Source organism: Biomphalaria glabrata, chromosome 15, assembly GCF_947242115.1.
Source record: "Biomphalaria glabrata chromosome 15, xgBioGlab47.1, whole genome shotgun sequence".
In the NCBI taxonomy this organism is placed as follows: domain Eukaryota; kingdom Metazoa; phylum Mollusca; class Gastropoda; family Planorbidae; genus Biomphalaria; species Biomphalaria glabrata.
In genome coordinates, this window is record NC_074725.1 from 9,419,682 (window position 1) to 9,432,710 (window position 13,029).

General features: G+C 29.8%; 1 protein-coding gene across 4 annotated transcripts in view; it reads right to left on the bottom strand.

The window, feature by feature from the left end:
- Nucleotides 1–1,052: 1,052 nt before the first annotated feature.
- The window catches only part of LOC106056278 (cadherin-related tumor suppressor-like), a 58,129-nt gene continuing 46,152 nt past the window's right edge, over nucleotides 1,053–13,029 (bottom strand). For all 4 annotated transcript variants that reach the window (XM_056012748.1, XM_056012749.1, XM_056012750.1 and 1 more), the window contains 12 exons: nucleotides 12,770–13,028; nucleotides 11,447–11,508; nucleotides 11,060–11,144; nucleotides 10,648–10,770; nucleotides 10,483–10,541; nucleotides 8,823–9,092; nucleotides 7,934–8,096; nucleotides 6,521–6,604; nucleotides 5,708–5,779; nucleotides 5,032–5,177; nucleotides 3,804–3,984; nucleotides 1,053–3,482 (listed from right to left, as the gene is read on the bottom strand). In XM_056012748.1, coding sequence (XP_055868723.1) covers nucleotides 3,411–3,482; nucleotides 3,804–3,984; nucleotides 5,032–5,177; nucleotides 5,708–5,779; nucleotides 6,521–6,604; nucleotides 7,934–8,096; nucleotides 8,823–9,092; nucleotides 10,483–10,541; nucleotides 10,648–10,770; nucleotides 11,060–11,144; nucleotides 11,447–11,508; nucleotides 12,770–13,028 — 1,576 coding nt within the window. In that variant the 3' untranslated portion in view covers nucleotides 1,053–3,410. The remainder of the gene's footprint in view (nucleotides 3,483–3,803; nucleotides 3,985–5,031; nucleotides 5,178–5,707; nucleotides 5,780–6,520; nucleotides 6,605–7,933; nucleotides 8,097–8,822; nucleotides 9,093–10,482; nucleotides 10,542–10,647; nucleotides 10,771–11,059; nucleotides 11,145–11,446; nucleotides 11,509–12,769; nucleotide 13,029) is intronic.

Here is a 13,029-nt window from a genome sequence, read left to right on the forward strand (position 1 = left end):
GCAAATGGTCAATCGACCCCCAAGGGGGTTGCGACCCACAGGTTGAGAACCCCTGTTCTAGATCTTGTAACTGTACTTCTGTAAGTATTCTGATGTATTGCATCCTAGAGTTCTTGTATTGCTTCTTTTGCCTCTGTACATGACTGACATGGCAGACTTTTAAGCAAGTGAATTCTCGTAATAATCTGGCTCTTAAATATATGTGTATATATTGTGTTCTAAGACTAAAATTTAAGTTGATTTGGTAAACCATTTTTTTTTTGTAAAACCAATGATAAGTCTGGAGAAAAAGGTTTCAAAAAGATAAAACGTGTCTCACATTTGGTTAAATGTCATTTTCAGCTATTTGAGTATTGGTTGTAATTTCATGTTGTTCTTTTTAAATCTTAAAAACTAATTTACTGCCCAACAGGCTGGAGGATCCACAGCTCTGTTGATGGACTTGGCTGCCAATGAGAAGGCTGTTCATTCTGATTTCTTTAATGGTTAGTATTTTGATTAACTCACCGCTCAACTTTATTTTGCAAGCATAGTGTTTTTTTTTTCTAGTTTTGTAACTATTGAACAGGCTATAAATAATAATGTTAGAAAAAAAAAAGGGGGGGGGGGGAGAGTTAGCAAATTGAATAGTGAAAATTACTTTCTCTGTGGCCTATTTTTAATTTTGTGTTATTTAACTCTATTGCTATTGCATTATCTAAATCTTGATCAATTTTTCTTTCTTTTTTATTACCAGACTTTGATGACTTATTCGATGATGAAGATCTATCCTAAGGATCACACTTTAGTCAAGAATTTGGGTTTTAAAGACATAGCCAGTGTAATATAGTCATTGTGTACAGAAAGTCTCATTCATCTAGTTGCGTCACACTGTGTAAATAAAACTCTTGTATTGTTTCATTGAAATAATTAAATATAAGTTAAAGCAACCTTTTTGATTTTGTTTGTCTCTGTACGGTACCATAGTTCAGTAGGGTTAATAGAGGTACGAAAAAAAATATTTTTTTTTCCTCAGCAAAATAAAGCAAGAAAAACAAAAGCTAAGATGGATCTCAAATTATTTCTTATAAACAATTTTTTTTATTTTGTACAACAAGAAATTCACAAACTGTAAATAAATTGTAACAAAATGATCAGAAAGTAAAAAAAAATATCTTATTTCATCATTTGTTTATGAAATAAACTTGGTACTAGTCTTTAAATCTTATCACTGCAACATTCTGTTTTGGTATGTACAAAAAAAGTTAGGAACTATTATATTTAAACAAACAGGTCTTTAATGTAAAACTGAGTGGTATTGTAACTACTTAGTCTACTAAGAATATTATTAGAAATTACAATGGAAGGGTTGCAAAATAGAAACATTATATTAATACTTTTTTAAGTGAATTAAACTATTTTAATTTAAAAGTAATAAATATGCAATTTTCCTTTAACTGCTCATTAAACTTATTAATGCCATTGCATGGGAACTCTATTCGTGGTAAAAAAAATAATTAGGGTTATGTTGAAAAATGTGTGAAATAGACCTAAGTTTATTCCTATATATTAAAAACAAAATGCCTGTAATGTATGTTTTACTGATGGCTTTTCTGAAAAAAACTCCCTAAATCTGGGTTTATTTGTCACAACCGGATCAAACATTGGATAAACAAAATTTAAAAAAAAAAAAAAGATACATTTTTGTACACTATTTCCTATCTTCACTAAACTATAGGTCACCAAATTATAGGCAAGTACTAACTTGGACTATATAATAAATTCAGACAAAATAAAAGAAGTGGACATTTTATCAATTGTCAAGCAAAATCACTAAGATTCTAGGTATCTTTTAAAAATAAGAAAGCCTAAGTAGAATGAATATTCTGATGAGAAAAAAACAACAACTTAACTCTATATTCTTTTAGTTTGTGGAAAAGTTTACAAGTATTTAGATATAATGCAGGATGCATAAATATTTTCATTTGAGCAAATATATTACATGGAAAGAAAGTGTAGATATTTATAAATATGTAAATAAGGTGTCTATATTTACAACTATTATTCATGCAAACAATGTGTCTATATTTACAACTATTATTCATGTAAACAATGTGTCTATATTTACATCTACAATTCATGGTAACAAAGTGCCAATTTAAAGCAATGAACAAACATTTAATATATATATATTTATATACATATATTTGTACTAGGATCACATTTAAATAAGATATAAAGTAGAATCATAAATAATTTGACAAGAAATATTTTAAAAAGGTTGGTAAAAATATTAATATCATTCTCCACAATTTATACAATCTATATTTAGTGACTTAAAATTGTAAGATAATTTACAAAGTCATTCTCCACCCTTTGAAGATCACTTTAAACATTACATCACAATTATGGTTGTGGACTAGTCAATGGTATGCCACAGGGTCAGGAGCTTCATCTCTATCTCCTGGACTACACAATTTTATCCACATTATTTTGACCTTTCTTAAAAATTAATTCATTTTAAGAAAATGTAAAAAAAATTTGGTATGAAAAAAAAGTACATAATGGTTTATAGGAATGTTATTGTTTGAGTCATTTTTATACTTGAATTTGCACACAATTTCAACTACTTAGCGACAAGTAATACATACCTACATACCGGTATTCAAAACAATGTACACAAAAACTTTAATGTGACTTAATTTTTTTAAAGGAAACAAAAATTGGCTATGAGGTTTGTTCCAGACTGATGATAAGATACTTTGGAGTTTGAATGTTATTTGTAAAGAATCTATAGCAAGCAGTCAATATAACTTTTTTTTTTTCTGGAAGGAACATCTTAACATGCATTTAATTTTCAAGAAAATAAAGCAAAAAAAAATAATAAACTTGTCAATTGCCTACTAGCTTAGTCTAAATAAATTTAGAATTTCTTATTATCTTTCAAAGTAGCTTTACTGGCCATTGTTACCCTGTTATACTGCAGAATTTGTTTTTCTAGATTTACAAGTAGTATTAAATATCTTGTTGTAATCTATTAAGTCTAAACAGTGTGTTCATTACAATTATTTATCCATACCAAATGACTAACACTGGTCATACAAAATATACCTCAAGAAGTCCATTATTTTTTTTTATCTTGGATTGTTTTAGGTAATCATTTTAATAAAGCTGTCAGAATTTTATTCAAAATATTTGTTAAAAACAAACTATATGTCTTGTCTTCAATCTGTCTTCTTATCATTCTACAACATATATGAACACATTTGAACAGTAGCTATCCAAAGTTGTTTTCAGGAAAAACAAAAATAATGGTTTTAAAAACTTTCAATACCATAAAAAAATAATATCACATCAACACAATTGTATAACAAAATTAAATACATTTTGATTAAATATTTAAAACTATATTCAATTGATCAGTTATAAAACTAAAAATAGACTGTCAACTCTTGTTTTTGATAACCAGGAGAATAACTTAAATCATCGGAATTCACATTCTCCTGAAAAAAAAAAAAGGAGATTAAAAAAAATGATTTGAAAATGCATCAAATATTTATAAAATGTGAAACAAAAGGCACATTTACTGAATGATAAATGTATATTTACTATTCTTTACTTAAATTTGGTAAATATAAATCTAGGTTTTATCAACTAATTGCATTCAAAATATGACAACAACAAATATTTAGGAGACCTTTTTTGCATTTTTTTTTTTTTGTTGGCTTTTCTTATTGTCTATATCTTTTAATTTTGTATATAGAAATGATGATTTCTGAAAGGCTAATTCTTTTAAACTGAACTAATGGTTAGAGTGAACTCACCATGCTGGATGAGTTATTAAGAGAAATGCTGTTGTCATCCTGATAGCTCAGGCTTTCTTCTGGAACTTTTGTTCTGGCTAAAGAGCCAGGCATCAATAATCTTTTCATGCCATTAGTGTCAACAGGACTTGGAGAGTAGCTGATGTCACTGTCACTACTGTCGTGGTTGGTACTCAAAGACCTGTATGAATTATATATAGTTCTTTTAATCTAGATGTACATTTTTCAATGATGGGAGTGTTTAGATTCTAACATTAAAAGATTTGTCATTGTTGTTGTTGTTTCTGAATTTCTTTTCATCAGCACCTATGTTATGCTAAGGTATTCATAGAGTACTCTGGTCCCATCTTTTTTGTAGACATGAAAGGGGGGGGGGTATGTGGGAGAATGTTTCTGTCACCATTAGGTGCATCTCTTTGTTGACTTGACAAGGGGGGGGGGGTATATGTCGGAGAATGTTCTGTGTCACTATTAGGTGCTCAGCAAACACAACTCAGCTTATAAATCTCCTATTAAAAGTCTCTGGTCTATATTGGGATTTTGAATGATAGGCCCACTTGTTAAGCAGCCAAGCAGTAATACCACTTAGCCACAAGTCATGTATAAAACTAGTAAATGAAAACATGCATAAGTTACAGAAGGAGAATTTTGATTATGTTAAAATTTAAATATAATTTAAGACTGCTAAGTCATGAAAAAAAGAATCTTTAATTTTAAATCTCTCCAATATGCATCCTCTTATATCCTTCACTTCAAGAAAACATTAAAAAACTCAAATAATTAGATGTGAGTTTTGGTCACAAGTGAATGTCATCTATAAATTCTAAAAGAGAAACAATATACATTACAATATTACCATTCTGAAAGATTTACACAGCACAAAAAACATGGAAACTTAATCAACTGTTTTTTTTGTACATTTTGTTTTTAAATATCTTCCTAATTTGACATTAAATAAAAGAAGCTTTCAGACACTCAGACACTTACATTGAATTTGAAAGAAAAAAAATCTTAATAGGTAGAAACAATTGGTTTTTCTTTAACTTTAATAGCATTAAAAATGTGCTTTCAATTTGTTATCGCATCATGCTTAAAGACCGAAATGCACATACAGACCATTAAAACAAAGATGTAGACTAAAAACCAAGGAGTAGAACAAAGAAAATAATATTTGAAATTATATTTCCACTTGGGATTACTAAACAGTGTGTTAACCAAAACAACGTACTCATTTCTGTAAAGCTGAGGTACCGAGTGTTTGACTGTAGGTGAATGTTCATCACTGTCTGTACTGGCCACACTCTGTTTATCTAAGTTACCATTGATGATAACAAAGTCTTGGTCACTGCCTTCTGGTCTTACAGTCGTCTCAACCTAAAAAGTAATTTGCCCAAATATAAGTTTAAGATTTTCAAGACATAGGTTGAACTTCACATCAGAAAATGATCATGTGGTTTGCATACAAAGGTTTCAATTTATGGTTACACCAAAGTCATGATTAAAAACAACAAATTTAAATATAAAGTTTTAAATTTATTATTATTGTAATGTTGCTTAAGATCTGACAAAATATGTAGGTCATAACCGAGTAGTAAAATACTGCAGTGCTCCTTAATCTTTGGACTCAAATAAAATCATTATTATTGTTGTGAAGTGATATATTTAGACATACAATGCAACTAGCTCATTAAATAAAATCCTAAAATAATGTAAATTAACAATTTAGAAAATATACTTCTATAGATTTCTGTGATGCAGCTTTGTTTTATTCATTGATTTTGTGGGTTTCTTTTTGTGTTTCTAATTTTGGTTAGTACACAAGAAACTATGTATCGTATATATAACGATGTTCAATGAATGGTTTGTTATACATAATAAGAGTAAACAAAGAAAACATGTTTGACCTGGATATCACCAGACCCACTGTCTTGATCACTTAGAGCAGTGTTGTAATAAGTTCCAGTGTCTGAACTTTTCTGTGAATAAAAAATATTTTAAAATAATATGACCTACAATGCAAATGCATGGGTGCAATTGACGGCACTTATGTTGTGTCTGTTGTATTTATGTGTAATCACAACTATTTTCCGTAAGGATCAATAAAGCAGTCTTAGTCTTAAGTAATTCAACTTTCAAAATAGCTATGATAGAAGTCACTGAATAAAATAAGACTCAATCTAAGTAATTGAAATTTCAAAGTATCTTTAATATAAGTAAATAATATATAACTACATTAGAGGTGATAAATTGTATAAGTTTGACATACTTTGAAATAAAGTATTAAAAAACAGATAGGATATGATTGCTGAATTAGAGCATGAAACTATATTAATGATTTATTAATGTATTTACTCTTATTGTTGTTTTTAACAACTATTTAAATGCATTGGTGAAACCAATTATCAATAGAAATACTATAAAAGATGAAAAGAGGACAGGGAGGAAGTGTTGTTAAATTTAAGTTAAAAAAATAAAATTAATAATCATTTGGTGCTACTATGAAGTAGCCCTACAAGTGAAAAATATGCAAGTGGTAAGCTGCGCACATTTCTTTAATTTTGGCAAGTATAGATAAGTATTTGCTGTCAATAGCCATACCTGGTTAATATAAAAATACCATTTATAAATTTAAACATCTCAGCTCATGGCAGAGACATCTAAGCAATCTAAATATCTGTTCAAAGCAGCACTAAGGAAGAAGAAAGTGAATATCTAACCTGAATATCAAAGGAAACACTATCCTGATCACCCTGAATGAAATTGTAGTAGGCTCCCTTACTGGATCCATTCAAAGGATTCTCCTTGAGAGAAAAAGTAAAATAAAACAACTAGTTTACTTTTATGTACTTTTAAAGCCTTCAACCAAAATCATTTTTTTTAAATCAAGAAAGGTCATAAGACAGAAATTTAGACTGCAGCACAGTAAAATATTATACCATCAAAAGTACACAAAAGATGTCATGTTCAAAGACATTTTTTTTCTTTGTGCTTTTTGAGTAGCCTACTGTTATGGAATGTGTGTGTGTCTATTAGCTCAGTGGTTCTCAAACTGTGTCCATCAACCCCAAGGTCCACAAGACAAACTTAGGGGGTCCTCAGAAATATGAAAATTATATTTACAATTAAAATAACTTCTTTGCTAAAAGCCAGTTTAAGTTTTAATAATCAATTCATTAACCACTAACGTTGAATATGTCTACTACATACTATACTATTCTTTAACAACCTAAACCAAAGTCTTGAAGACATTCTTTAATTGGGCATTCCTGACTGGGTATTGAACCCTTTTGCACGTGGACAAACTCAGATCCAAAGACAGATGAATCCATACTGATAGGCTACAGGAGCAGCTTTTTGAAATTTCCACAAACGAGGAACTGAAACCAATGTCTGAACATAAGACACAACAAATTCTGGTTTCAAAAGCAGGTTCCAGTTTTACAGTTTGCATTATGGGTCATTACACAGAACTTGTCTGCTTTCCCATCTTCTTCTTTAATACAACATGGACTCCAAGATGAACCTCATCACAAATAAAAGAAAATGACTAGAAATTTGTGCTTGTTGAGATTTGTGGTTCCTACTTACAATCATTACGCAAATTATAAATATATTTATAAAATCTCAACCTCATCCAATTTCATTATTTTATTTTAAACAAAATTTTGAATCTTAGTAAACATTCCTTCAACAATTTTTTTTTTTACATTTGTTACTAATTTACTATGCAGTAATATAGCTTTTCACAAACGAGTCCATGGGCAAGTTTTGAATATTTTAAGTTGTCCCCGGCACAAAAAAGTTTGAGAGCCTCTGTATTAGCTGAAGTCATTTTTGTGTAGTATAGACATTATGCAGAGTGGATAAAATAAGGAAGATGACTGAAGAGGAGAGAACCTTGTGAGAATATTGAATGACAAGAACAGTAGATTGAGTAAGCTGATATATATTTAACATCTTGTAATTAAACTTGAGTTTATATATATTGTCTTTAAGAGGGATCCCTGGAAGTAAAGATGCACATGTCATAAAAGAATAAATTTACTTGTAAAGATTCTAAGGTTAGTTTTCATTATATTTTTTTTTTATTCTTATTGAGGACAACTGACCAGAAGTTATTTTATAAGTACCTGAACATTGACATCAAGCTCAGTGATTTCTTCTATGAAACCCATATTTACTTTGGCTTGTCGACCTAAAGTGCCTTGCTTCTGTCTGTATGCCAGAGCTCTTGTTTCATTGGCTGATGTTGGTTTCTTGGCTTTGTCCAGATTTTTCTTGTCACTTAGTCTCCTGAATACATGCATCAAAGTTTTCAGTTTTTCAATATTTTTAAATAACACTTTCACTTCTTAATTTTAATAATGAAATAATCTTTGTACTCTAAAGGTCTAACTGGTCCTTTCTATGCCTCTATTAACTTACCCAACCCTAATTTGTTGCATGAAAGAAAAAAAGGAGTTAAGAAAGCTGGGGTCATAGTTCAATTTACATGTTGTTGACAAGACTGAGAAAGTTTCAAAACTTTTAAATGATAAATATTACCATTAAATACATACAGAGTCTAACAACCAATTAACATTTTGTGATTCCATATAGTAAATGCGGCTTATCAAAAAATTAAGAATTCATCAAAAGTTTATTTTTTGTATTTGTTTTCTAACATTTAGCTCACTTTAAAAGCTTAACTTAAATGGAAAAAAAAAGTAAAACTACACTAGCTAAAAAATGTAAAGGGTGTAAAAGGAGGTTAAAAAAAATTCTAATGCAACAACAATTAAAAACAAATGCTTAATTAATATGTTGGATTACATTTTACATCATATGGTCATTAGATCAGCCATATTATTTTTAGAAGGACTTAGTCAAACATTTATTCCATACTATTCATCAAAATCTTTCAGCTGTTTATTCCTAAATCAAAATAAAAGTATTAAGTATATTTATACTTTGTACACAAAAAAAAAAAAAAAAAAAAAAAAAAAAAAAAAAAAAAAAGAAAAAAAAAAGAAAACTAACCTTCTAAATATGAAAAGTGCCAGGACAATAATGATAATTAAGAAAACTCCAGCTAAGACCCCCAGGACAATGGCAGCTACAGGGCTCATTTCAGCTGCTGCTACCAATGCTGCAGGTAGAGGAGGAAAGTTGACTGTAATGACAACTGCCGTATCATAGCTTGGTACTCCACTATCAGAGACAACCACAGTGATGGCATAAGAGTTGTTGGTGTATTTGTCAGAGTCGGCAATGGTCATGATGTCCCCTTGTTGACTTATTGTAAATAAACTGCCAATAACAAATGTATTGAGAACAAAATAAAATCATGAATTAAGAATTTTTCCTATGGGAACATTTCTTTTCTGTGCTGTAAGTGTTTAATAAACATAAGCATTAAATAATGACTTACAAACAGAGAAGCATAACTTAATAATAAAACAATTAGAATAACACACTAACAAACAAAAACATATTGGCACTGTCTGGTTATGAGGTATGCACTCCAGACTGTCAAAAAATGGTTCCATTTAATATATCCCTGCTGCCATGTGGTAGGTGTAGGCTAAGATGTAATAATCCCTCATCATTTGGAAAGAGCATGCACAACTAAATTAACATCCAAAACTTAAGAGAAAAAAAATCATTCATTATAACTATATGAAAGATTTCTTACAAAATGCAATTCAAGCATGAAACAATTGATCTTGATTAGATAGCCTAACTAAAGCAATCTTTTATTTTAACAATGTATAAGAACAATTTTATTCACATATGCTTAGAATATAATAATATTGTTTTTGAAAAACATGTCTGTTTACTCAAAGAAAAGAGAAGGCTCATATAAGGCTATCTTTTTTTGAGGTTCTCAAATAAATATAGCATTTGATTCAAAACTAATTTTAGATTTAAATGGATTTCAAATAGGTTTTTTTTTTTATTATATGTAGTGAAACAACTTTATTGATACAAATTTTTTTTTTGAATGTTTCAAAATGTTTAAACTGAAAAAGAACCTTATATTAGCATGAAAGACGTGTTCTTTACTCTTTTAATTAGGGAAATAGATTTTTTAAACTAGATCAAGATAGTAAATAGTCTTGTGCACCAAGCAATTAAATTTTTGAGCAAATTCTTGTACTGTTGATTCTTATACATACCATCTACATATCTGAAAATGCCTTGAACAGATCTAGTTTGAATAAAAGGGTCCTCAAGACTAAACACAGAAGTCTATTGTTGTAAGCCCCTGCACTGTGTTAAAGCAGATGTAAAAACTAAACTTCCAACTAAGAGTTGAACACAGATGAAGGCCAACAACAAAATGAGACAATCAAAAATGTTGACAATACATAACATTTAATTCGGCAATGAAGGGAATCCATATATGTCATGGCTAAGCAAATGCCAAAGTCCAAAAAATTTCTCATTGGACAAACTTGACTGTCTCCTAAATATGTTTCATAACTAATTCTAGTCTTTGTTTTTATTATGTTATTGTTGCTATATAAATCCTCCACCCAAAATAAACAAAACAAATGAATCCAAACTTTTATGAGCCAAATTCCTTACTGTTCACTAACATAGCCTAACACTATATAATCAGTTTAAGTTAGGTAAACTTATACAGATGCCTTTAAAATTTAAATACATAAAAATCTAATGACTAACAAATACTTACTCATTAAATGTCAATAACTTGAATGTCAAATTTGTTCCTATGGCATCACTATCATTTGCCTGTTAAGACAACTTTAATTAGTCAAAAGTCAATTGAACTTATTACAATAGAAGTGTTTTAAAAATAAAAATATTTTATAAAATACTCTAATTTAACAAAACTAACCAGAATTTTGATAATAATCTGCCCCTTGTCTCTTTGAGCCTCCACCTGGCGTGCCGTGGAAAGAATTTGGGGAGGGTATCTGTTGACTGGCCAGACATTGACTGTCAGTGGTACAAAAGTTTCCTAGGACAGAAAAAAAATCTTGCTAATAAAAAAATTAAATACATCATAAACATGACTATATTTCTGTAATGTTAATTTCTGTTTAAAAGGTTTAGATAAATTGCTATCTTTGATTGAACTGTTTTTATGAGTTCAACTATAAATTTCACATTCTTTATAAAAAAAATGTATACAAATGACAAGATTAATATTAATTTGATATTTGAGTCCCTGAAATGTATGATATGTTAAATATTAATTTTTGTTTAAGCTGTAATTACTTTCAAAAGCCTCATAAAAGGAAACTCACAGTAAGGTCATCTTTAGCTGTAATGTTAAAGACATATTGAGACTTGCTGACATAACTGATTTCTTTTATCAACATCACATCACCCCTGCAGAGAAAAAAAAAAGACAGATCCAAGCCTAATTAATATCACAAAAATGAATAAATGGTATGTTTATAGTTCTATAAGTGAAACATATATGTTCTGTGTTGTATATAAATCTATATTATTAGTTTTCTTTAGTCTAGTTCTCTTAGTCAGGATGTGTAAAAAAAAAGTAATTTTAAACTATTCAGTCATTTGTTTTTATTGCCAAAAAAGATCTGAACAGCACTTTAAATTGCACTTAAAACTATGAAAAAAAATTTCAGAAAGAACTCAAGTAGAAAAAAAGGAAAAGAAGAACTTACGTCAAAGAGTTGATACTAAAATGTCCTGATGTATCTTCCATGTTGTACACAATACTGGAAGTCTGGAAAACAATGAGTTCACATCATTCTTTATTATAACTTTCATTAATAAACAGAGAAAAAAATAAACCTAAATACGTATATGTCACAGATGCGATGGCTGAGTGGTTAATAATATAAGCGCTTAGCTTCTGAACTGAGGTCCTGGGTTAAAATCTCGGTGAAGACTAGGATTTTCAATTTCAGGATTTTTAGGGAGCCCCTGAGTCTACCCAAATCTAATGGGTACCTGACTTTAGTTGGGGAAAGTTAAGGCAGTCGGTCGTTATGCTGGCCACACGACACCCTGCTCATTAAGCCTTGGACAAAGAAACAGATGACCTTAACATCATCTGCTCCATAGATTGAAAGGTCTGAAAGAGAAACTTAAATTTTTTTAAGTATATTTCTATCTATTAAGAAGTATAAATATGTAGTTAATTACAAAATTTTAAATTCATATTCTATGATAATAACTAATTTCATTTCAGCATTCTTAATTTATATTTTTTTTATGTTTTTAAATATTGTCGAACTGACTAAGTATTTGTCTGAACGTCTCGCCCACAAAGCCTAAAGCCAAGCCACAATCACTCTAAAGACTAAGCAGATGTTTCAATACATTAATATAATAATTCTAATAACCTTGGTATGTGCACAGCAAAGTGTGAATATGGAATGGTGCAAAAGCGTGTTGAAAGAAGGGAGATAGAAATGGATCCAAAATTGGAGTAATGTGAAAGAGGTTATTTTATTGACATATATATTATTTGTTGAATCTAGATTAAAGTCCTTATAATCTACTATAGGTGAGTCTGTTTTGGTGTGTGATTAAGAGTCTCCTTTGCTCTAAACAAACCTGTTTCATTAGCAAGCATCTTTTATTTCATTCTACAAGAAGCATTGCTGCATAAGGCTAGACCACTATACCAAGACTTATTCATAGAAACATCCCTTGGATAACATAATGTATGCTTAACTCCTTTTATTTAGTACCCTACATAGATCAAGCCAGACTTCTTCCCTCTAGCTAACTTAACAATAATTATAGATTATGCATAAAAAGATTATCAGGCCCAGACATATACATTTACCTTTATCTACTTCCCAGTTTCTCAAAAAGCAAATTACAGAATATATGCTATTAACTTTAAGAAGTAGGTTAACTCTCTCTAATTAACTTTAACAGTTTGTTTAACAAATGAACAGAGGTAGGACATATCAATCCACATTGCGTGTTTAAACACTCATCTATAATTTATAACATAAGATAGCAATGCTTACATTAATACTGTTAATAGCCTGCACAGTTGTGATGACCTGATCCTTTGGAAACGTCTCTGTTATGACCACACTGTAGGATGGTCTGCTGAAGGTCAGGGATGAGGCATTAATGGGAAAATTGACTGTGATAACTACAGAGGATTGATAGTTAGGTTGACCATTATCAGATACCACTACTGTCAGAGGATAGGAGTCATACACTAGAAGGTAAGGTTCAGAAGTTATCTTAATTTGTCCTTGTTGGTCAATTGAAAACAAGC